This window comes from Neophocaena asiaeorientalis, unplaced genomic scaffold (genome assembly GCF_003031525.2).
Source record: "Neophocaena asiaeorientalis asiaeorientalis breed wild unplaced genomic scaffold, Neophocaena_asiaeorientalis_V1.1 scaffold229, whole genome shotgun sequence".
In the NCBI taxonomy this organism is placed as follows: Eukaryota; Metazoa; Chordata; class Mammalia; order Artiodactyla; family Phocoenidae; genus Neophocaena; species Neophocaena asiaeorientalis.
The window spans coordinates 405,645-430,785 of record NW_020174096.1 but is presented as its reverse complement, the minus strand read 5'-3'; the positions used below and the strand labels follow the sequence as shown (position 1 = coordinate 430,785).

At 43.0% G+C, this 25,141-nt stretch overlaps 1 protein-coding gene across 6 annotated transcripts in view; it reads right to left on the bottom strand.

Moving 5' to 3' along the window:
• RAI14 (retinoic acid induced 14) overlaps positions 1–25,141 on the bottom strand; it is a 143,838-nt gene that overhangs the window by 25,492 nt on the left and 93,205 nt on the right. For all 6 annotated transcript variants that reach the window (XM_024754663.1, XM_024754661.1, XM_024754664.1 and 3 more), the window contains one exon: positions 8,364–8,452. In XM_024754663.1, coding sequence (XP_024610431.1) covers positions 8,364–8,452 — 89 coding nt within the window. The remainder of the gene's footprint in view (positions 1–8,363; positions 8,453–25,141) is intronic.

Below are 25,141 nucleotides of genomic sequence, written 5' to 3'. Positions count from 1 at the left end.
CTCTCTGACGTTTCTGTGACCAGATTACTTTAGGAAATTTTAATGCTATACCCAGGCGCCTCCCCGCTACCACCGAATGGGCCTCAGAGTTTCTATGGAAGAGGGGCTTAGAGGCAGCCCTACTAGACCAGCAGGCTCCCACCCAAGGGCCCTGGCAAATTACTCTTTGCTTGGCCTGGACCCTCCTCCTCTAAGATAACCACCCAGCTTGCCCTCTTACCTCCCTCGGATGCCACCGAAACACAGTCTTCTGACCTCATCTCTGGTCTTTCCTGACCTCACCACTTAAAATTCCAGTTCCTCCCCCACCTCTTTTAACCCTATTTCCTGTTTCATTCTTTTATCCTTCATAGCACCCTGCACCTTCAACTCTCCCTTTCCACCCCACTCCTTTCTCTCCCTATACACACACACACACACACACACACACACACACACACTCTTATGTTTAACTGCTCTCCTTTCCCCACTAGAATATAAACTCTGTATCCCAAAAGCCTGCAGCACTGCTGGCACATAATAGGCTCTCGATACACATTTGCTCATTTGAATTAGAGGGTATGTCCACTACAGGTGTCTGCGGAGTGGTATTTGGAGGGAGGGAACCAAAGTTACCACTGCCAGCCAACCCAATACACCTAGGAAACTCCTAAATCCTGCATCTGTAAACTGTTTGACCAAGATACCCCCAATGTAACACCTGTAAGCAACCCACACTTTGGAACAGGCTTAAAGCATGTTTCTCAGCCTTACTGCTCTTGACATTTGAAGCTGTGGAAGGTGGTCCTATGTACTATAGGATGGTGAGTAGCATCTCTGGCCTCTACCCACTGGACATCCAGTTGGGACAATCAGAAATGTCCCCAGTCATCGCCAAATATCCCCTGGATGGGTGGGAATCACCCCCGGTTGAGAACCCCTGGCTTAGAGGAACAGCTTCTTTTATATGGTGGTCCAGTCTCCAAATACCATTTCTCCTTTCTGAATTAGTCTTTATAATAACCCTGACCAGAAATCCACTAATTATTAGGTTATCATATGGCTAGGAAATACCATATTTAAAATTAGAGGGTTTTAGGACCACAGTGAGCTGCACAAAAGCATGTGTGAGGTCAAAAGATTAGATTCCTTCTTTTCTGAGTAGCTGCACAGAGATTTTCTGGGTATGTGTGAGGGGAGTTAATTGATGGGGGTAGAACACTGATGCAAGGAATCCTCTGACCTCCTCCCAAGTGGATGAGGGTGAGGAAGGTCAGGAGATGAGGGACTGAGACCCTTGGAAGCAGGAAGACAAAAGATCTTCTCTTCCCCTTCCTCCTTTTACTGCAGGAGACCCCCTCCTTTCAGGATGTATAACACACAATAGTGAGTTCAGTTACATTATGCGTTAAATAGGTTTTGGTGGGTTAGCCTGGCCCTCAACCATCATTTATACCAGTGTTTCTAAAGACAAGCACATTCTGTGTTTTAAACAAATGCCTTACAGATGAACTTCTGGAACCCATCCTGATGGTAAGTAGAAGACTGTTTATGTCGTGTATGCAATGCCTTAACTTTTGTCTACCCTGTGGACAAAAGCTCTTCTACATAAATAGCACCCACTGGAAAAAGGCACAGTTCTCCAAAGACAAGAGGGTAGGGAGATTTAAACAATTCAGCATAAAATAAATAACAGGCTTTTATTTTTCACTCCAAGTGTTCTAGTCACACCTGGAAGTAAGTAAGCGCTGTGTTTCTAGAGAAACAAAATTTTCTTATTCCTTGGCCCTGTGATGTGTTTTCCTAACCAGGAGCACAAAAGCATTTTTCACTTAAAAGTCTCAAAATTCAAATGATGCATCACTCCCTGGACAACATTACACTGGAGTGAGATGTCTCGCACTGCTACCATTAAAACAAAATTCTCTTTCCAAATGCAAAATTTTCTGGAGAGAATATGTTAGTGACAGAACCTCACTGAAACGAGCCAGTGCATAAGTCTGGCCCCCACTCAGCTGTGGATCTGTCTGGAATATCAGGAAGCAACTTCCCTATAAGAAAATAACAGGGCAACCCTAATTCAAGTGCATCTCAGCAGAACTCTATAAGTGAACAGACCAGGGCTATTTATAAGTCAAGAGTCGTGGGCTATTCCAGGTGGTTTAAGAATCCTGTTATTGAAAGAGTCTAAGAAGGATGACCTAGCCATTGTAGCCATGAACACCACCCTCCAACCCACCTCAGAAAACAACCATTTATTCAGTGATTTAAGAGTGCTGCTGAAACAGAGAAGAACTCACTCATAGAGTGGAGGAACTACTACTGATGGGACTGAGAACACAGCCTTCAAGTGTAGGTGACAAATTTTTAAACCGATGAGGTCATAAGACACAGAGACATGAACAAGCACCAAAAGGCTGAAGTTTGAGAAATTATAGTTCCAGATTATAACATGGACACATTTAGAAAAAGAAAGAATTAAATGATACTCGACTAGGTAAGGCTTAAAATATCTATTTAAGAACCAGAGTTTCAGAATGCTGAATATAAACAATAAAAGTGTAAATTAATTTGTTTCTTATTTACAACTTCAAATATATTTAAACAACTCTGTTCTTAGAAATGCTTACCTTTACATCAAGTTTTTAATCATTGAAGCATAAGTCTATTCACCTAGTTATAGTTCCGGGGGCGAGATCAGGGTATAAAAGATGTATTTCCTTTTTTAAATTTTATTTATTAAAAATAATAGATACATGTATAGTATAACTGAATCACTTTGCTGTACACCTGAAACTAACACAACATGGTTAATCAACTATACCCCAATATAAAAGTTAACAAAAGAAAACCCCACAACACTGTAAATCAACTATATTTCAATAAAAAATAATTTTTAAAAAATCTGTATTTTTTTATTGAAGTATAGTTGATTTGCAATGTTGTGTTAGTTTCTGGTGTAGAGCAAAGTGATTCAGTTTTACACAAACACACATACATATATAGAGGAGATTTCTAAGAACCATTCTTACTATTAAACAGAGTTTTGAATTATCCCTTAATCTCCACAAAGTAGATTTGCATACTGTTTTATATAGAATCAAAAGATTTTTTTGTGTGTGGGTGTATCACCTGAAATATTTTCATGGCCAGGTTATACGGTTGGCCCTCCTGACATCCCGTACACATGCGTGAACAGCAAATAAAGGACTATAAATCATACAATCGTTCTTTGGTTCGCCTTTAATCCAAATGAAAATACGAAATACACTTAGTGGGCTATAATTTGCGATTAACATTTTAAATGACCCATTCTCTCAAGTGCCTGAATTTTAAGATGAATATTACCGTCTGTGTCTTCACATGGTGTCATATGTGAGTGGGATTAGGGGCATAATGGAATGGAGGGCCACCCAGAAATCCAAACAAAAGCTAAACCAGCACCTGAAACCCTAGGAAAGAGTAAGGGTTCTCAAGTGCCCCCCTCCTGAGACCTCTGTGCATTAGGGTATTTCCATACTTCAGTTCTCACTTTCCTAAGCCTCTCTTCTTCTATGAGAAAAGAAGTTTTGTGTGCAAAGGAATCAGGGAAAACTTTAGATATGGGAGTGTGACAGAAACTGCACATCATCCTTCAATCTGTTTCCATCTCCTTCTACAGCAAAACCTTCTATATTTTTAATTGGATAATTTGCTGCCCAGAATTCCCAGCTTCCGTTAAAGCCAGGTGTGGCCACAGATCACTCTGTGGGCTGGGCTTGCCCTTCTGCCCACTGTGACTGTGATGCAGACTCAGGGGGAGCCAACCTGGGTCATTAGGACCAAGGCAACACCCTGGATGGTGGACCAACAGGAGTCTGGGTCCCTTGGTGTGCAGCCAAGCTGCCATACCAATTTGGGACTTTCAACTGAGAGACAGAAAAGTCTATCTTGTTTAAGCCACTGGATCACACTGTGTCAAATGCATACGCTTGCTAATAAAGGGAGTCTGAAAGCTCATGCTTCAGATAAGCAGTGATAACAAACAGAAGATTCTTTGGTCTTCTTCAATCTTCTGTAAATGCTTCTGTTTAATCCAATCTCCTCGTCCTCCCAGGTGCTAACTGCAGCCATTAAAAAAAAAAAAAAAAAGCCTAGAAATCTGGGAGAAGTGATTTCTAAAGAAACAGACAGAAACGCCACTTCCTACATCAGTGAAGAACAAGAGCAAACAAAGCAACGAGAGGCGCTGGACAATTACGCAGGCCCTGTTCAGAGTCAGCGCTACGAGTTTAGGTGTGGACTTTCCCAGCTGATTGCTATATATACGCCTATGGCGTTGTTTGGCAAACAGACAATAAGGAATGGGGGGAAACCCCCCCAAACCAAAAACATAAGTCATGAGCTTCTGCCAGTTTGGGAGTTTCTTTTTCTGATTTGTACTATGAAAGTATTTGGCTTGGGGATGATCACAATTTTTTTTTTTTTTTTTTAAGATGTGAAACCTCTGCAAAAGCCTGATGCGTAAAAGAGAATAAAGGTGATGTGGATGAAGTAGCAATAATCATCATAAAATAGGAGCCAAAGGCAGCGAGCACTCACTGTGTGCTGGGCGCTAAGATGCCCACACGTATTATCTCACCTAAGCCTCAAAGGCTATCTAAAATGATGATTGAGATGTACCGTACTGTACCCAAGGCCTTATCTTCTGACAGTGTTCTGCTCCTAAGATTGTTTGTAAAGCACTTATGAAAAGTCTCTGGTCAGGAGCTTCCCTGGCGGCACAGTGGTTAAGAATCCACCTGCCAGTGCAGGGGACACGGGTTCGAGCCCTGGTCTGGGAGGATCCCACATGCCGTGGAGCGGCTAAGCCCGTGTGCCACAACTACTGAGCCCGCGCTCTAGAGCCCGTGCTCCTTAACGGGAGAAGCCACCGCAATGAGAAGCCCGCGCACTGCAACGAAGAGTAGCCCCCGCTCTCCACAACTAGAGAAAGGCCGCGCACAGCAATGAAGACCCAATGCAGCTACAAATAAAAATAAAATAAAATAAATTAAAAAAAAAAGTCTCTGGTCGGACTTCCAAGCATTTTATGTGGAAGGATAGTTGATAAAGAAATAGATGTTAAAAACCCTTTGCTTCTGAACTTAAATCCAATCACCAGTTTAAAATCATCCTGTAGACTTTGTGGATAAAAAGAATTAAAAGGGTTAGTGTAATATATTTTGAAAGCAGGTTTTTTTCAGAAACTCTATAGGGCAGTTGGATTTATGGTAACAGATTTTCATATGAGTTCTCAGTGGCTGTTGGAATTGAAGACGACTATATCTTAGTAATAATATGGCAATACTTCAGGTAGGTTTACTGAAAAGACAACCTATGAGAGCAGAGCCATTTAATTCGTTCATTCGTCAAATGTTTTAGGCAAATGACGACCACTAAAGCACAGTGACTAATGTCCTTGTCCTAACCTTGGATTCTGATACGTGTTCTTGAGAGGGAGAGGTGGGACTGGGTGATAGAGCCGACAGGAAGGATGTGAGCAGTAAAGGCCATAATGTTTATCTGGTTAATTGTAACAGAAAAAAGTTTGAGAAGTGTTGTTCTACATAACACAACAGACTCTCTATGCACTTTTATCCATGCCGCTTTTCCTTCTTTTGTTCCTGTGTTCTCTTTGCATGTTTTCAAGAAATCACAAGAAGTCAGTGCCTCACTCAGACTAAGTAAAAACAATAAGCCCAAGGACCAGAGTGCTGACCTCATTGCTAAAAACGTCAGGCAAGAGGGAAGTGACCGGCAGCTCTGAGACATTTCCAACTCATGGGATGTTTGGACGATGTTCTGGGGCTACAAAGTGCTGTGGATTCTACCAGTTTCAATCAGAGTTGAAAGAAATGGGCTGTGGCAGTTCCCACTGACCAGCCCAGAGAAGCATCCAGGATGGGTCTGCAGTGTCCCCTCCAGCTTCTTTTTTTTTTTGGCCATGGCTTGCAGCACATGGGATCTTAGTTCCCCGACCAGGGGTTGAACCCATGCTCCCTGCAGTGGAAGCGCAGTCTTAACCACTGGACTGCCAGGGAAGTCCTCCCCTCCAGCTTCTTGGAGGGCACTGTCATCTCAGCTGGCAAGGAAGAGGGAACTGCACTGGGGTGTCCAGGTCTCACTGCCCAATTCCCCAGGCTCTCAGAAACTGAGTGAGGGCTCTGGTAGTAAATACAAACTCCACCCACGTGGTATTAGATGGCCACAAAAAACTACGCTTCTTAAAAGCTTTTAGTGCAGAAAACGATCATGGTAATCTTTTTTTTTTTTTTTTTTAAGGCAGGATTTAGAGTTTATTATATAATGTGATCTCAACTATGTAAAAATGTGCCAGAAAAATCTGGTAGGAAATATAGCTAAACGGTAAGATTTTTTTCTTCTTGGAGTAGAAGCACTCATTATCTTCTTGGTAGTTTTCTGTATTTCCCAAATTTTCTACAATGAGCATGTATTAAAGAAACTTTTTTTGTTTTTTTTTTTTTTTGCGGTACGCGGGCCTCTCACTGTGTGGCCTCTCCCGTTGCGGAGCACAGGCTCCGGACGCGCAGGCTCGGCGGCCATGGCTCACGGGCCCAGCCGCTCCGCGGCATGTGGGATCTTCCTGGACCGGGGCACGAACCCGTGTCCCCTACATCGGCAGGCGGACTCTCAACCACTGCGCCACCAGGGAAGCCCATAAACGTTTTTTCCCTTTAATAAAAATATGGGGGAGATATGTTTGGTTATGATGGAAATAACCAGATTCCTGTCTAATCTGTTTTTTAACATCAAATGCAGTTAAACAAAACTGTATTACAGCTCAAATATATTCAGTCTAAGAAAATTCTTCTAGATTATGATTTTCTTAGAGAAGAAACCCTGTCTACTTAAGAGGACATATGTTTCATCAAGGCGACTGTAGTCACTCATACTGCTCTGAGTGTATGTGGTACAACTTTAAAAGTAGTAACAATAAACTTTAAAAACAAAGTAACTGGGTCTTGGGATTAAAGATGATTTTAATTAGCAACATAGATTAGTGTTTCCTTCAAGGTGGTCACTTAGGGAAACCATTCTTTCTTCTATTGGTATTGCCATTTCTCACAATATTTTTCTGGAGCTTTCTGCTCAGGAAAATCATTCGGTTACTTCAATCACTCACTATTTTTGACCAAAAATGGTTTTTACCAGGTTGACACTTGATTTATCTGACTTGACGTCAAGTGGCTCTTGGCCTGTCCTAAAAAAACGAATCTATTCTCAAAGAATAAAGGTTCCCAAACACTGAGATGATTTCTTTTTAATGCCACAGCCTTTATGAAAACAATTCCAAAACACCAGTTTTCCAGTCATATTTTGAAAAAATTATATTTTCACAATACCTGATTGACTAATCTGCCCCCAAGATGACTACTCTGAGGTGTCAGGGTTTTGGGGAAGGGAAAGTGAACCATTACGGATTAATGAAAAGCCTAAATAAAGACTGTGAAATAGACTGATTTTATATTCCAGTAAAAACCACCAAAAGCCTATTAGAAGACAGATTTTCATGTACAATATAGAAATGAAAAGCCATCAGTAGCTGCTTTGATCTTTTGGTGTGGCCAACAGGGGCAGAATCCCAGGCTGGAGACCCCAGGGGCTCCTTCCTGTAAAACAACGTTCATAAAAGACAAGACTACACTTCCTCTTCTGTTTGCCTTAATCATCATTTAACAACACTGGCTTCACATTAGAATCACCTCGGAGCTTGACAAAAAATACCAATTGGCCGGAAACATTCGGACAATGGAATCTGAATTTCAGAAGGTAGAGTTTGGGTATATATGTGTGGGGTTTTGTGTGTGTCTGCGTGCGTGCACTGTTTATTCTTTTCTTTCCTCTCCTTTCCCCCTTTCTCTCCCTCCCTTCCTCCCCTCCAGTTCCCAGGTGATTCAGATACACTAAACCACAGTAAGGGGTGCAGACCATGGGCAGCTGGTCCACATTAGGATCCTGGCTTCTGTCCACAGAGCTCAACTCAGCTAGTTGACAAAATGAGCGCTTACACAATTCATTCCATTCAGCACTTCATACCATGATTCATAAAAACAAAAATTAGGGAAAGGTGCTTGGTCCATACAAATAATCTTAGAAAATAAAAATTTTTAATGGGGGATAAAAAGCATACAGTCTCTAGTTGACTAACCACATATAAGATGAAAACACCTGTAAAGGCACGAATAATGAAACCATGTCAGAGCTTGGTCAATGGAGTAGACTCTATGTTCTTCTTTTGCCTTATCTGTATAGATTGTAAATTTTCCACAGTGAATATGTATCACTTTTGTGATACCTACTTTCCTGCTGGCCTGTTGACTTAAGAGAAAAAGACTACATACCGGCAGTATCTTGGGCTGTCACATCCACGCCATGCGTAACCATGACCCTGAGGCATTCCACGTGTCCTTTTGTAGCAGCAAGATGAAAACTGGAAAAGAGGTAACATAATCTCCTGAAGATTTCCACTCTTCCGAGTTCATCTCTGACCATGTTTTTGCCTCTTTGTGTACACTTTCTCTCACTTAAGCTCCACAACCATCTTGTGAGTAGGCATTATTATCAACCTCATTTTAAAGAGGAGGAAACGGAGGCCCAAAGCAGTCTGATAATTTGCTCATTGACACTTTTTATTAAGTAATGGATTAGGAGCTAGATTCTTAGGTCTTCCAACGTAAAGACAAAGCTTGAAAAAAGTAAGACACAACTACATTCCTTGTCCCTTTAGGGAAGAAGAGCCAGTCCCAACTAGATCGGATTCCTAAATAAGAAGTAATTTAGCAACTTTTTTCTGCTGTCTAGTGTTTTCACCAAAGCCATTATTTTTAAGTAATACACTCTACGAAGGGAAATTTGTCTGAGTCAAACAACGGTCAAGGTTCTTGAACAATATCAAGGTCAAATCCACTGTTGTGTTCTAGCTGAGTAACAACAGTTGAACACAACTTTTAAGTGGCTGGTGTGTGCCAACTACCCGGTTTGATACATTACCTCTTTTCATTCTCATAAAAGCCTTTTGAGGTGAGTCCTGACACCATCTCCATTAGATGGCAGGTGTCTACACTCAGCCAGGTGCAGACAGCATCAGAGAAGGCCCACAAATGCACCCATCGTCCCCGCAGATCCCGGAGTAAAGTGCACTTCTGCGGGCAGAAGGAAAGCACAGTTCCGCTGGGCACTCAGGCCCAGAGGCTGAGAAGGCAAAAACCCCAGGAAGGTCTCCACTGCAGAGGTCTTCCCTCTTCACAGCCTCCTTCCTATAGAAGGAGGTTAAGGAGCCTCCCAGCTCTCCTCCGCCCTCAGTTCTATCTCAGGGACTTAACTTCTCAAGATACTTGCCATGCAGCACCTTGGTGTCTGTACCTCTGAATTAATACCCAGGCAATATTTGTTCACAGGACAGGACCTGTCACTGGGGCCCAGGGTCACACTCAACTAGCAAATCCAAGAGCTAAACCGATTCAAACCCAAGTCAGCTTGACCCAGCACCTCTGCTCTGGAGAACGAGGCTTTGTAAAGGTGGGCAGGTCAGCAATTGGGGATGGGTCAGTCCTGGTTGCAAATCAGCCATACGTCAGCTGTGTATCTTTGGGAAGTCAGTTTAACCTCTCTGAGCTTAAGTGTCCTCCACAGTAAAATGTGGGGATTGGCTCAGATGATATCTGATGGTCCCTCTGGCTCTAACACTCTTTAAAATGATAATGAAAGCTTACCTGGCTCTGGTCACACCAACTATTTCTGCATTTGTGCAGCAGTTTGTGTGTAAGGCTTCTTTACAGTCCAAATCCACTCTGTAGGTGATTACACACTACGGTGAAACTCTGATCATCTGGAATGACTTGGGAACGTGGTGACTTGTTTAAATGGAATCCCTCATTAAATACGGCTTAACCCGAAGAACCTCCCTAGAAGGCACTACAATAACACCTCTGTTTTCAGTACTGTTGCGGTAACTTAACTTTACCATAAGTAACGTTCATCTTTAAGCAGTGAATTGTTCAATCACTGTGGAAGGTTTCTAAAATCTCCCCAGTTTTAGTAACAGGATATGTTCCATAATTAAATTGCTCTTGAGGACGTGATATCACCATTAAGAGCCTCGATTCTTGAGCTCTGCTTTCAAGGCTATGAATCTCAATGCCCCGCATTATTAAGCTCTAATATTTATTAATATTTATCTTCTTAATATCTATGTGTTTGCTTCTAAGATATTCATTCTGCTATCTCCTATGACCGGGGAGACCTCAATCAAAATGATCCGGACAGCCATATCTTTTGCTAAAGATAAAAGTACCAGGATTAGTAATTAGCACACTCACACACATGCACACGCATGCACACACACACAAAACATAAAAGTATGTATAGATGCAGAAGTTTTGATTGAAGTTTAACACGTATAAAGAAAGCTACACATACCGTAACTGTACAGCCTGCTAAAACTTCACAAATGGAACGTGCCCCTTTTACTTTGATACTGAAGAAACAGAACTTGGCCAGAGACCCAAAATCCCTCCTCGTATAAAGAAAGCTACACATACCGTAACTGTACAGCCTGCTAAAACTTCACAAATGGAACGTGCCCCTTTTACTTTGATACTGAAGAAACAGAACTTGGCCAGAGACCCAAAATCCCTCCTCGTATCTCCTGCTAGCAACCCAGAATCTCTTCAATGTGCCCCTTTGAGTTACTAACCCTCTTCCCCCTGTAATATTTATATTTTTTCTACTCCGAGGCTTCCTGGATTACCTCTGGGCTGCACACTATAATAACAGGGGATTGAAATTGCAGACACATGTGACAACGAAGCATTAGTGTAGGCCACGACTGCATGTTGATAAATGTGCCCTGATGAACACGACATGCTGTTCTATGGATGACTTGGCTGCCTTCCTCTACTTCCTCTGTGAAGTTCACAGCTCTGTGGGCCAGCTCTTCCAAAGCTACAGCTGCAGCTCTTTCTGGGTTTTGGTAACTGATTTCTCTCCTTGCCTCTTCAGGTGTGGGTAGCAGTGGTGGTGAAATATTTCCCACTGTTACTAGCCAGGGCTGCTTTTCCAGCCTTGCTGGTTTAATCTGACCACATGTGTATAAAGAGTTCCTTTCTTAACCACCCATCAATTATCCTATGTGAGTGCTACCTGTTTCCTACTGGGACCTTGAATGATACCAGTGTTAGGTATTTTGTGTGTGACCATCCACAGGAAGAACTATTAGGTTTCTGTGCACATTTTCAGATTAAATATTTATAAGGGCAAATTCAGCCTTAAAAAATGTTTTGATTAGAGAAGATGTCAGAGTAGAAAGACCCTCCCCTCCACGGGCACACCAAAATTACAGCTATTTACAGAGCAACTATTAATGAAAGATCAGAAGACTAGTAGAAAAGATCTTCTACAACCAAAGATATAAAGAAGGAACCACAACGAGACAGGTAGGAGGGGCGGAGATGTGCTATAGTCAAGACCCATACCCTGGGTGGGTCACCCACAAAGAGGAGGATAATTACAATTGCAAAGTTTCTCCCCAAGGAGTGAGGGGTCCAAGTCCCACACTGGGTTCCCTGGCCCAGTGGCCCTGCACCAGGAAGATGAGCCCCTAGAATGTTTGGCTTTGAAGGTCAGCCGGGCTTACTTTCGGGTAAAAAAAAAAAAAAAAAAAAAAAAAAATGGGCAGAGGATCTGAACGGACATTTTTCCAAAGAAGATATACAGATGGCCAACATGCACACGAAAAGATGCTCAACATCACTCACCAGGGAAATAGAAATCAAAACCACAATGAGATATCACTTCACACCTGTCAGAATGGTTATTATCAAAAAGATAACAAGTAACAAGTGCTGGCAAGGATGGAAAGGAAAGGAATCTTGGCACACCTCTGGCGGGAATATTAATTGGTGCAGACTCTATGGAAAACAGTATGGAGATTCCTCAGAAAATTAAAAATAGAACTACCATATGACCTAGCAGTTCCACTCCTGGGTATTTATCTGAAGAAAATGAAAACACTAATTAGAAAAGATATATGCACCTCAGTGTTCACTGCAGCATTATATACAATAGCCAAGATATGAAAGCATCATAACTATCCGTCAACAGACGAATGGATAAAGATGTGGTGTGTATATATATTATGGACTACTACTCAGCCATAAAAAAGAATGAAATCTTGCCATTTGTTTCAACATGGATGAACCTAGAGGGTATTAACACTAAGTGAAATAAGTCAGGCAGAGACAAATACTGTATGATTTCACTTACACGTGGAATCTAAAAAACAAATGAACAAACATAACAAAACAGAAACAGTTATAGATACAGGTGGTTGCCAGAGGGGAGTGGGGTGGAGGGAGGAAAGAAATAAGTGAGGGAGATTAAGAGGTACAAACTTCCAGTGGCAAAATAAATGAGTCAGGGGTATGAAGTGTACACCGTGGGGAATATAGTCAATAACTATGTAATATCTTTGTATGGTGACAGATGGTAACTAGACTTATCACTGTGATCATTTTGGAATGTACAGAAACATCAAATCACTATGTTGTGTAATAGGAACTAACAGTGTCGTAGGTCAATTATACTTCAAAAACCAACCAACCAACCAACCACCTCATAGAAAAAGAGATCAGATTTATGGTTACCAGAGGTGAGGGGATCGGGGGAAGGGGAACTAGATGAAGGCAGTCAAAAGGTACAAACATCCAGTTTTTTAAAAATGTATTAAAAAAGTGACAACTAGATATTTTTACTTCTTAGTTGCTTTATTCCTATGAGTTTTTTATTTAATTCAGGCCAGGCGTAATAACATCATAAAGAAGTTTATTAAAATATTGGCCAAGGCAAAAGACCTATTTATGAGTAGAGGATAAGAATTAAACAGTACCTTTTATAAAGCTAAAACAAAAAGAAAACAAACAGAAAACCAACAACGACTCAAAGTCACAGATCTTACTTTATCTATAAACTCATCCACTCTACCTCCTCCCCTGCCACAACTGGATTATTTTGAGGCAAATCTCATTAACTTTTTGTCTCTGAACTTGTCTACACATATACTTAAAAGATATGCACTTTACAAAGGAGAAATAATAACACAATGAAATCCTTTGTATCCAATACCATGTCTAACTTGAATGCGAAACAACCTTGTTTCATCTACACCCTTACCATTATTTTGAAGCAAATCTCATGTCATATCATTTCATTCATAAATACTTCAATATGTATTTCTAAAATAAAATAGCTCTTTACAAAAATGTGCTAACAGTACCATCATCACACCTGTTAAATGTGCTGTGAGGAATCAATGAGGTCTGTGTAAAAGCACTAGCAAAACGTGAAGCATGTAGTAAACACCCAAGAAAATACCACCAATTATCAGAGCCTCATCAACGCAAGACAAGGCACAGAGTCTGAAACATGTTGCTTAATAAAAGGATTTGTCTCAGTGTTCAGAAAAAGGTTAGCAGAAATTAGGTCAGAACCGTCATTGCTTAAGAAATGAAGAAAGAAGGAAAGAAAGGAGGAAGAGGAAAGCAAGAAAAAGAGACTTGTAGACAGTCACAGATGACCAAAAAGAAAGCCATCTGAGACCAGCCTTGTCTAATGCTCACACTTGAGCTGCTAACATTCCAGCGCCTTCCATAGAAGTGATAATCCCCAAAGCAGGGTTTGGCAGCAACAAGTCATTAGCATTTAGCCTCTGAATGTGAACGAGAAGCAGAGCCAACTTTTAATAAGATACTCAAGTGGAAACTTGGGTTCAGTTGGGTGGGAAAACATGATTAGTCACTGACAGAACCTAGGTTTGTAAATGATAGCGAGTAGGTTTTCCTTCCTCTGCAGTGACAAATGCAGTCCCCTCAGGGCAGCAGTCCCCTCAAGGCAGCAGACCCTGGGACTGGTGGGTGCTGGTCTGGACTGCAGATGGGCATCTGTGGGGTTACCTCAGGCTTAGGGAGCAGATGGCGCCCCAGGTCAGCACACCACTAATGAAGAGCATGGCTGGTGGCCTTTAATGGCCCGTGCCCTGGATAGCTGGTAAAACAACACACCTCTAGATAAAGACAGTTTGCAGACTGGGGTGAGGCGGGCAGGCAAAGTCAGGCCCCCCTCGCCCCCAAACAGAGACTGTTCTTGACAATGTTAATTCTAGGGCATTAGACCTAACCCAAGCATGGGATAATTTTGATATTTCTATAGTTGTATATTTTTATAAATTACTATAGCTAAATATATTAATTCACTCGTATACTTACTATACTACGGTATTTGCGTGCCAGACACTGTTCTAAGCACTGAGAAACACATGGTGAATAAAAAAAAAAAGCCCTCATGGATCTAAGCTTTTAGTAGGAAGACTAAAGATAAACCAGTGGTTCTCAACTGGGGGTGATTTTTGCCCCACCCAGGGGACGTCTGGCAACAGCCGGAGACATTCTTGATTATTCACAGGGTTGGGGGTGGGTAGATTCTCCTGGTGTCTAACGTGTAAAGACCAGAGATGCTGCTAAACATCCTACAATGTACAGGCCCCACAATAAACAATTATCTGACTAGTCTAAAATGTCAATAATATCAACATATCAAAATGTCAGTAGTGCCCAGGTTGAGGATCTCTGGGATAAACCATTTAATACAAATGCATGGTGCTGCGATATAATTCTATTAAGACAAATTAAACAAAGGCTGAAAAAACATCATGAGCAGATCTCAGTCTTTTTATTGAGATATATTTTAAGGTACGTAAATTCACCATTTTAAAATGCACAATTCAGTTGTTTTTAGGATATTCACAAAGTTGTGCAACCAACATCACTATCTAATTCCAGAACACTTTCATCAGCTTAAAAAAAATCCTTGTACCCATTAGTATTCACTCTCCATTCCCATGCCTACCCTTGGCCATCATTAACCTACTTTCTGTACCTATGGATTCGCCTATTCTGGACATGTCATCAAGATCGAATCATACAACATGTGGTCTTTTGTGCTTGGCTTCTTTCATTTGGCCTGTTTTCAAGGTTCATCCACGTTGTAGCACGTACCAGTACGTTATTCCTTCCATTGGGTGGATATATCACATTTTGTTTATCCATTCGTTGGTTATGGACACTTGGGTTGTTTCTACTTTTTGGTTATTGCAAATAATGCTGCTAAAACATTTCTGTACAAGTGTTTGCGTGGTCACCTGTTTTCAATTCTAGTGGGTACAGACCTAGGAGTGGAATTGCTGAACCATGTGGTAACCATGTTGACGGCTTTAAGGAAATGTTAGATTGTTTTCTAAAGCTGCTGCACCATTTTACATCCCCATCAACGACATGAGGGCTCCAATCTGTCCACATCCTAGCCAGGACTTGGTACTGTCTGCCAAATTTTAAGCGATGAGAATTTTAATTGCACCTAAATTTTCCACAGAAGAAACATTTAAGTCTTTCTTAATGAACGCTTTGAGGTAGCTATTTCAGCTAATCGTCAGCTGAAATTTCCCCTTAGAGGAACAGAAGAGTGAATGCAAAACAAATTCAGAACATCCTTTGGCTTTGTCTCTGCAGGCTTTTACACCTAATTAAAAAGTGTGGCCCTTCCTCTCAAAGACAAGAAATGTCATTCAAGAGTCAATAGCAATATATTTTATGAGAGGTTCTACTGGCTTGTTTACCTCTTCATTTGGACAGGTCTCAGAATTCAGTGGAGGAGGAAGGGATATAAAATCCTTTATCCACTCCTCTAACTCCAGGCCCAGCGACAAGGACACTTGTCACTGCCCAGGGATACAGCAGGGTGGCTGTCCAGATTCTAGTGCAGCCGAAGTGAGCGCACTTCAATAGCCTAAAAGTCTTGGATACTCACAGAGTGAACCACAGACCAGAAGCTGTTAGAAATGGAGGCTCTCAGACCCCACCCCCCCATCACTGCCCCAAAAGCTGTGTTTTACAAGTTTCCCAGCTGACTCCCGTGCACATAACTGTTTGCAAAGCGCTGCTCTAAATGGAGGATGAGTTAAGAACCTCACACCATCCTTCTTACCAAGGTACCTATTGTTTCAAACCGCTTCTGAAAACATAATCCCCTTAAGCCTTGAAAGCAATCTTGTGGATATATCCCACAAAAAAGGAATCGATGCTGTTTTAAGTTTCATTATAATAGGCAATGTTTAGCTTTGCTTATAAAACTCAGCTGGGCCCTTTCACAGAGGGGTAACTAAAAGGCAGAATGGCCTGAAGATTTACATCATGATCCTTTGATGCCTCTGCTGCTTATTGATATTTGGAATTTCTCTGTTTTTGTCACTTGGAAAGTTCCCAAGGTTTCTGTGCTTCAGAGTTTTGCGGCTCCCGATCTCTCCCCCACTAACCAACCCCCTTCTTCTTCCTCCTCCCTCCCTCCCACTCCCAAGAGAAGACCAAGATGACCTTGAGTGTCCCAGGACAGCAGCTGGATGGCATCCTGAAGGTGCAGAGGAAGAACCAGCAGAAACCCAGTGAGGAGGCCGGGATACCACGGCTGGGTTTGCTGCGTTGTTGTTGTGTCATCATGGCTGAGGTACCTAACTTCGGTTCCCTCACTTCTAAACCATGTTTGGGCAACTAAGAAACATCGGCATCAATAATAATAGCAGCTTATCTGTTGAAATACAATGCACTAGTTACGTTTTAACTCATTATACCCCCCAACCAGCCTTGGGAGGGGTAATTATCATCATCCCCATTTTACAGAGGAGGAAACTGAGACACAGAGGAGTCCAGTAGGCTTGCCCGAAGTCCCAGAACCAGTAAGTAGGGGAGCCTGGATTTGACTTCAGCATTCTGCCTGCAGAGTTGGCCCTTCAACACCATGCTGAGAAACTGCACTATTTGTTAGATCACTCTGCAAATTGTGAAATACCACATAATATAACTTACTAGCTGTACGGCTCTTTAATAAACAAAGTTTAAACTACAAAAAACTAAGTATTTGGCCAAAAAGCAAACACAGGCTTCTCATTGGGGCTGATTAGGGTTGCCAGTGGTCTCCAATGGAAAGAAATGTAACCCAAGCACTGCAGCAAACAGAGCCTGCGACAGAGGTTTCGTTTATTACAAAACCGCTCAGCAAGTTGTACAAGCCTTCAATGCCTCGAGACAAGGCCGGGATGTTTCTCAAGGCCCTTAACCCGAAGCGGATTTGAACTATTACTATTTAAAAGCCCATGACTGATGGCTGGGAAAGTTCCTTCCATCTTTCAGAGTAACAACAAACAGAGTTCTTCTGGTTTCTGACTGCAAGCTGAAGCACATACTTGGAGGAAACACAAACTCACGAGGCTACTTTCAGAAGACTTGGATTTTTTAGGCATATTCATTCACAGAAGATTTCACTCAAACCAAACTCTTTCTTGCGCCCTTTACGAGCACCCCAGCTCCTGATACCAAAGGAGCTGGCCGGCCGGGTGAGGTCGGGAATGCAACAGGCTGGCCACTGGCAGCCTCGGCAACCAACTTTTCACTCCCCAAGTCAATCAAGCCACAAAGAAACACCCATACACCAAACCCTACCAGCACAAGACACACCCAGAATCCCAGCGTGTTAGAAGGTTCCAGAAGGATAAGCTGGCCCAACATCCTCACTTCACAGATGAAGACACTGAGGCTCAGAGAGGTTAGGAAATGTGCAGAAGATCAGGACTTGAGCTCACTGCCCTGACTCTAAGAGCAGTTCCTCCCTGAGAAACCCATATCTTCCTTCTTTCCTTTGAAAGCCCTTTATTTACAAGAGGGATCACCATGGTTGGTGTGGCTCAGAAATACTTCACGGTAATAACCAACTTTTCATAATCCCTTGAGAGCTTCAGCATTTCCCAATACCTATAATCGCCTATACTTTAGTTGCATTGCTTTTGTAAGACAATCTTTCTGGAGGGGGAAAAAATGATATTAAATCACATAAAAATGAATCAGAGAAATTAAGTATTTGGAATTAGGATTTAATCCAAAAGCCTTCGTGTGGCTCGCCAGGCTGTATATGAGGAGGTCCCGGCTCCCACTGTGATCTCACCTTCTAGCTCTTTCCCGGTTCGCTGAGGGCACATCGAGTACCCTCCCGCCTCAGAGCATTCGCCTTGCTGTTCCCTCCACCAGGACAGCAGTCCTAGAGAAGAGCAGGTTTGGCACCTCAGTCTAATTCAGGAATCTGCTCGAATGAAGGTGTCTGCTCAGAGAGGCCTTTCTTGCCCAGGTTTATTCAAAGTGGCCCCTGGCTGCTGCTTTTTCTCCAACGCACCTGATATTACATGAAAGAGGCATGTGGTTATTGTCTGAGTGCCCCGTTAAGACTATACCTTCCATACGTTCCATGAGGGCAGAGATTTTGCCTTGCCTATTGCAATTTTCCTAGCACAGAGAAGTGGTCTGGGGTGGGCGGGGGGAGAATGCAAGTCTTCAGTTTTGAATTTGCCTTTTCCACCTGAAGTTTCTGTTTTGCATTTCCTTCAGCCAAGGCACACCCATGTTTTCTTCAGGTTGTACTATAAGTTCTTAAGGGAGAGGCTGTGTCCTTTATGTCATTATTACAAGCTTTATTTTGCTTCCCAACATCATGTCACGTGGTGGTTTTCACAGTGTGGCCCTTGGGCCAGCAGCATCAGTATCACTGGGAGCTTGTTAGAAATGCAGATTCTGAGGATCCTGCCCAGACACAGGGGAGGGGCCCAGCAATCTGTGTTTTAACAAGCCCCCTAGGTGATTCTCATACACATCCCATTTTTAGGACCACTGGCATAGGAGGCAGAAGCATGGACTAAAATTCAGTATTCTTTGGTTTTGGTCTCAGTTCTGCCATCCCCAAGTACGGAACGATAAGGTCGCTCACTTTCACTGGCCTCAGTTTATTCATCTGGTCCACGTGACCACCGAAGCCTTTTTCAGCTCTCAAGTCTATGATTCCAACCCAGCCTACCAACTGTTTCCTGGCACTTACTTGCCACAACATCTAAATTCTAATGAGGTCACTGAGCTCAAAAGAGGCTTAGCACACACCGAGTATTTCAGCGGGACAAACCTTAATCCTAAAAGACCTGGATTCCCATTTCAGATTATAATCCGAGGGTAAGGAAGGCATCACTGTCTAATAGCTTATAGTCAAAAACGCGTTGAAAAACGAATCCTACTCTGCTAGTTGGGATCAACCCTATGGGCCTAAGAGAAATCGCCTCTGGCCGAGAAGTAATAGGGCTGCCAGGCCTTCAGCTATTGCAAAGGCAGCTGCAACAGGGACTTTGATCACTGCCCCTGTTAGGGACTGAGGGGGCAGACAGTTTGAGAAATGGGAACACTGGTGGCCTTCTCCTGCTAAACGTTTCGGATAGATATAATAAATGGTGACTAGCATAAAAGAAATAAAGGCTGTAAAAATAGTATTCCTGTCCTTTAAGTGCCCACGATATGCTAATGGAATCAGCCGTGCTTCTGGGGACAGAGATCTCCTGGGGACAGGAGGAGGAGAGGCTGAGACGAAAGATCACATACTCAGAGCTAAGAAACCCCGTGACACTTAAGCTGAGAGTTAGCTCTTTTTCTTCGGGATTGTTTGGTTTCACAAATGCAGTAGGAAAAACAGCCCTTGGGCAGTATGAAATCTCTTTAGGGCAAATGATTCGCCTCTTGTGCTCAGAATAGACCCCCAGACTCCACCACCCAGAATGGGTGATTTGTACCAATTTCCAAACCTTTCTGACCCACACTTTCCTCTTCACAAATTACTCCAGGGTAATTGAGAGCATCAGCTAAGAAATACCTGAGGGAAACTGACATGGTCTTTAAAATGGGTGAGAGAATCAACGATCTGTTGAATGATTGACACATATGAAAGCCCCTAGCCCAGTGTTGGGCACCCAATATTGACACGATTAATAACAATTCCTTTCTTATTAACTGGATAAGATTGGGCTCTAACACCGATAGTCTAATAACAGGGATAAGATTAAGTACAGAGGTAACCGAGACTCATCAAATCCTAGGTGTTTTAAGAGAGGCAGTGGTTGAGATCGAGCTCACCCCCTTAGGAATTTAGAAAAGGCTTCATGAAAGAGACGGAAAACTGGACCTCGAACGACCCAGCAGCCTGGTGGGGCGGCGGTGGCAGCGTTTTGGAAGGCGTGTATTTCAGGGAAGCAGGAGTATTTCTAAAGGACAGGCACGTGTCGAGTGATTTCATGCGCCTCCACCCTTGAACTGTCTGGTGACTGCCAGCCTGAGAACCTCCGGCCCCAGGTGCCCCCTCCTCTCGCGGGGTTAGGCTGAGTGGAGGTCACTGCCTGCCTGTGCTCCCGGCCACCCGCCCCTGCTCCGCCCTCTAACACAGTCGGCTGGGGTTTCCCAGGCTCTCCTGACCTCCGCATGCGGGGGCAGGTCCGGGCCGGCGGAGGGCATGGAAGAGCCAGATTGCTGCAACCCCGGGCAACAGTGAGCCAACTGAGTGTTTAAAATCCTTCCTTCTCAATATACTTAATCCTGCTTTGCAAACAGTTTTAAAATGAAAAATCCTGTGATCCCTCCAATATTTTAATCAGTGCAGTTCTTAATCCCCAAATCTATTCTCATCAATTTGCACCACTTCCCTGGTTACAAGTGTTCCTTCCAAAGCACAATTTTGCAACATGATCTGTTCAGCTTTAACCTACACCATTTTCCCCTTTAAAACCCTTGTGAATTAGTTTAACATAATTTACGTTATGCCAAAATTGACCTTTCGTTTTAATTTTATTCTGTACACAAGAGTTATATATACATATATGTGTGTGTGTGTGCTAGGAAAAATTCCACCTGGGCTCCGTGGGCCTCCCTCAGTCTACCTGTAAGCTATCATGGGGAAAACCTGTTGAGAAGCCTTGGGCTAAGAAGCCTGGGGTCTCACTGCAGAGTGTCCAGAGCTGTGGTTCTCAGTTTGGACTGACCATTCAAGTATCCTGGGTGCTTTAAACAACCCCACGCCAGGACTGCACCCCACACCAATTACATAGGTATCTCCACCACGCTGTTACCAGCACCCACACTGTCCCCTAACCACCTCTTCCCATCTTGAACCCCTTACAAGTTAGTATTTTATGATTCAGCACTTAATTATTCTCCAGTACATCCACTGGTCTTGTCTTCTCGGCTAGATGCTATGCACCTTGTAGGCAAGGAGCACATTTTCTCCTTCTTTTGTACGTGCTTACGATAGAGTTTGGAGCATTTTAGACAACAGAGTTTGGCACATTTTAGTACCTCCCAACTAGAAGCAAATATCTGGGCACATTTGCAAGACAGCGACAGACGTTATGTCACCTTCGAAAATCTACCTGACCAAAAGCAGAGCAGATATGCTGTATAGAAATTATAGCGTTCAGTTCATCCCTCTGCCAAACATTAACAAGATTTAGATAAGACACAGGGTGGTTTTGCCTGGAAGGTCACTTTGCTGGGAAGGAGGCTGCAATGACATAAAATATACAGCAGTTTTAGGTAAATGAATTTGGCAGCTGTGTGGGAAGAACTGGAGGAAGGTGACCAGGTGGTACGACTTGATTTCCAAGACTGAACTGAGGAAAGCCTGTATCCATCCCTATTCTGCGAAAACAGGAAGAGTCAAAAGTACAACAAGCCACCCACCAGAGGAGCCCCTTCTTGTCCTGACTTGCAGAATTCAAGGACGACCTCCCCTATTTTACATGTAAGTTCCACAGAGTCATCTAAAAATACTAGCACAAGTTCTTGTTTTCAAAGCCAAAAAGATCAGGTTTCTGAAACGCGGGCTATGGATACAGACAATATATATACATTATATATATATATATATATATACACACATGGCTGGGTGGTATTTCTTCAAATACTACAGTCCCAGCAGTGATTTTATTTAGTCTGGTTGTTCCTAAAACAAACACACATAACTTTAATGAAATGCACATCCAAATGTAGGGGAAACCATCCTGAAACAATTAGACTGCTCTATGGTGAGAGGTTTTAGGGCAATGGCATCCTCCCCCTTCCTCACCTCCACGGTGGAAAGAGAATGGAGGGGTCGCAGGAAGCCAAGCCTGACTCCACAAACACAGCCTGCAGCCGTGGCTCTCTGCCCTGCTCTATTTGGTTCTCTTCTGACCCCAGACACCACCCTGCTTTTACTCTTCGCAAAGTGAATTCCAGTCATTCGACTGCTTTCACTTTTTTTTTTTTTAACCCCTCTTTGATCGGTTTTAGAGGGAGAAAATTTTCAGACAAGGTTTCTTATCTCTCCCTAAAGGAAATATTCCAGCAAGAACTGAAAAGTCTGAAGAATTACCAAACCACCCATCTGGTTATTGACCTTGGGTTATGGAGGCTTCTGGAGAATGTCTGCCGAGATGGCTGCCTCATTCTTGGGACTTTCTGGGTCGTCTGGTTCTCTAGGTAATGAAGGCTGAGTATTTCCCTACTGAAAGTTCACTGGAAGCTGAGAGAGACAAGTGTCAAGTTGTGACATTCACCAGGATAGCTTTTTGCCTCTCGAACCCCCAAGTTACCTCACCCCTAATAACTTTACCCGTGAGACAGTATCAGCAGAAAGAGAGTGTTTTCTCCATTAGAACCATGCTGAAAAGTTCACATCCACAAACACCAGCCAAATGCCTCTTCTATGCCTGGAACAGTGGGAGAGACCAACACAAACACTAAAATCATACGATCCTTGTCCTCAGGGACCTTCTGTGTTGTGAGGAAGCGGTCCCCAACCTTTTTGGCAGCAGGGACCGGTCTCATGGAAGCCAATTTTTCCACAGGACAGGGTGTGGGGATGGTCAGGGGGTAACGCGAGCGACCGGGAGCGGCAGATGAAGCCTCACCTGCTGTGCGGCCGGTTCCCGACAGGCCCACGGAGCGCTACTGGTCCCCGGCCCGGGGGTCCTCGGTTGGGGACCCCTGTTGTAAGGGATTCAAGTCGTTCAGAAAACACAGCTCTTATTTAAGCTGTAGAGACTTTTCTATTGTTGTAACAACATCAAGTTCTAAAGCAAGATTCTAGTATTTCAAAGAGAAGAAGAATCAAAAAAAAAAAAAAAAAAGGACTGAGAATATCAGGGAGGAAGGCATTCTGGACCAGAAAACCTGGGACAAACACCTGGATGGTCTTATAGGAGGGGAGGGCAGGAAGCAGACAGCGCCACCTCCAGCAGAAGGAATGTGTGAGAAAACAGTTAGCTAAGTAAGGGCAGGGCCACTGGGAGGCCCTTGAAAGCCAAAATCAGGACTCTAGGCTGTCAGGCAACAGGAAAACGTGGTGTATCACTAAGCAAGATGACAAAACGGGTTATCACAAAAGCTACCTAGAAAATAGGCCTCCAAATTAATTTTGATATGGAGGTGTATATAAATCAAAGGGTAAACCCTAATGAGCGGGCAGAGAATGAGGCCAAGTCCTGCCAAGGACCTAACTTTAGGTGTGTGATTTAGTCTCACCCTTCGGAGATAAATGCAATACATTCCATACGCGTCCACCGACAAATGCTGGCCCTGCGAGCTCCGCGGGGCTGGTGAAGCCAAGACCTCTGGCAGGAGGGACACACTGCATTGGCCCGCCGTGAATTTAGAACTGCTCCTAGGAGGTTCCCAATTCACCTGCTACCAAACCAAATGCCCGTGCGAAAGAACAGGAGCACGAACTGCAAAGTCTCCGCAGCTTGAGGGAGACACGTGTACACTCGGGCAGGAACGCACAGATTAGACTAACCCAAATCCCAAAGTGCAGACTTCCAAGGTGAGAAGCCAAGGGAACAACACTGCTTGGGGCTCACAACAGAGCGCTTGGCTGTGCAGAATGACGAGGTCCAAAAGGGACAGGAGAGATGGTTTCCAACGCCGCAGCACACCCCTCCTTCTCAATACTAGGGCCATTAGATGTGAATGAAAATATGAAGCCAGATAGATTTAATTCCATGGTGCCTTTGAAAATTAAATTCTCATAGTTATCAGTTAGTAACTTTAATCATCAAAAGGAATAGCCCAAGTAGAAAAGTTAAACGTTAGCAGATGATGACTTATGGAAATCTTGCACAGAAAAATTAATTACCTCCTCTCTTCCTTTTCCATAGAGTTCCTCTAGTTTTCTACCCAAGTGTCACTGAAGGGAAAGACGGTGGCTTGTAAGTGCAAAGGTAGAGATGTGAGAACTGGTTCTAGGGTTAATTCAGGGAGAGATGTATCATGTGGGCCTTAGTTTTATCATCTTCCAAATGGAGGTGGTGATTTTTTATAACTGCTGTGTGCAGTTCTACAGTTGAAAAAAAAGAATAAACTACCGATTCATGCTACAATAAGGATGAAACTTGAAAACATTACGCTAAGTGAAAGAAGCCAGAGACAAAGGGCCCCGTATGTATAGTATGATTCCATTTACGTGAAATATCCATAATAGGCAAATTCATAAAGACAGAAAGCCAATTAATGGTTGCCAGGGAGAGCGGGAGGGGAAGTTGAGGACTGTCACTGTTTAATGCGTATGGGTTTCCTTCTGGGGTGATGAAAAATTTCTGGAACTAGATGATGATGGTTGTACAACATTATGAAGGTATTTAATGTCACTGAACTGTATACTCTAAAATGGTTAAAATGGTAAATTTTATGATGTGTATATTTTACAATTAAAAAAGAGAGGGAATCGAAAATAACAGTCTGGCCATCTATTCTATACATAATAAATGTCTTATTAACAAAAGACACAAATGGATCAAGGTGATCACAATTGTGGCGAAACCACTGAGCTAAATTTTTTTATCTTCTTTTAGTGAGTACTGTCTTGGACAAAACTATCATGAACAGTTCCCTCCCCTTTCTCTCAGATGGCTACAAAGTTCATCTCATGCAGACACCTGCAGAGCCAGACTGGGAGGAGGACGGGAGCCAGGGAAGCTGTAGAGTGGTACAAAGGGTAATGCGAAAGCACCATGCCTACAGCCAAAAGCCTCAGGACGGGCTTAGGAGTATGGCCTCTGCCACTGTAGCTCAGAGAGCAAGGACTCCAAATGTGGCATCACAGGAAAAGGTTAACTGACTCATCCAACAAATATTTATTGACTATCTACTACAAACCAAGCTGCTGGCTAGATGATATAATTATAGCC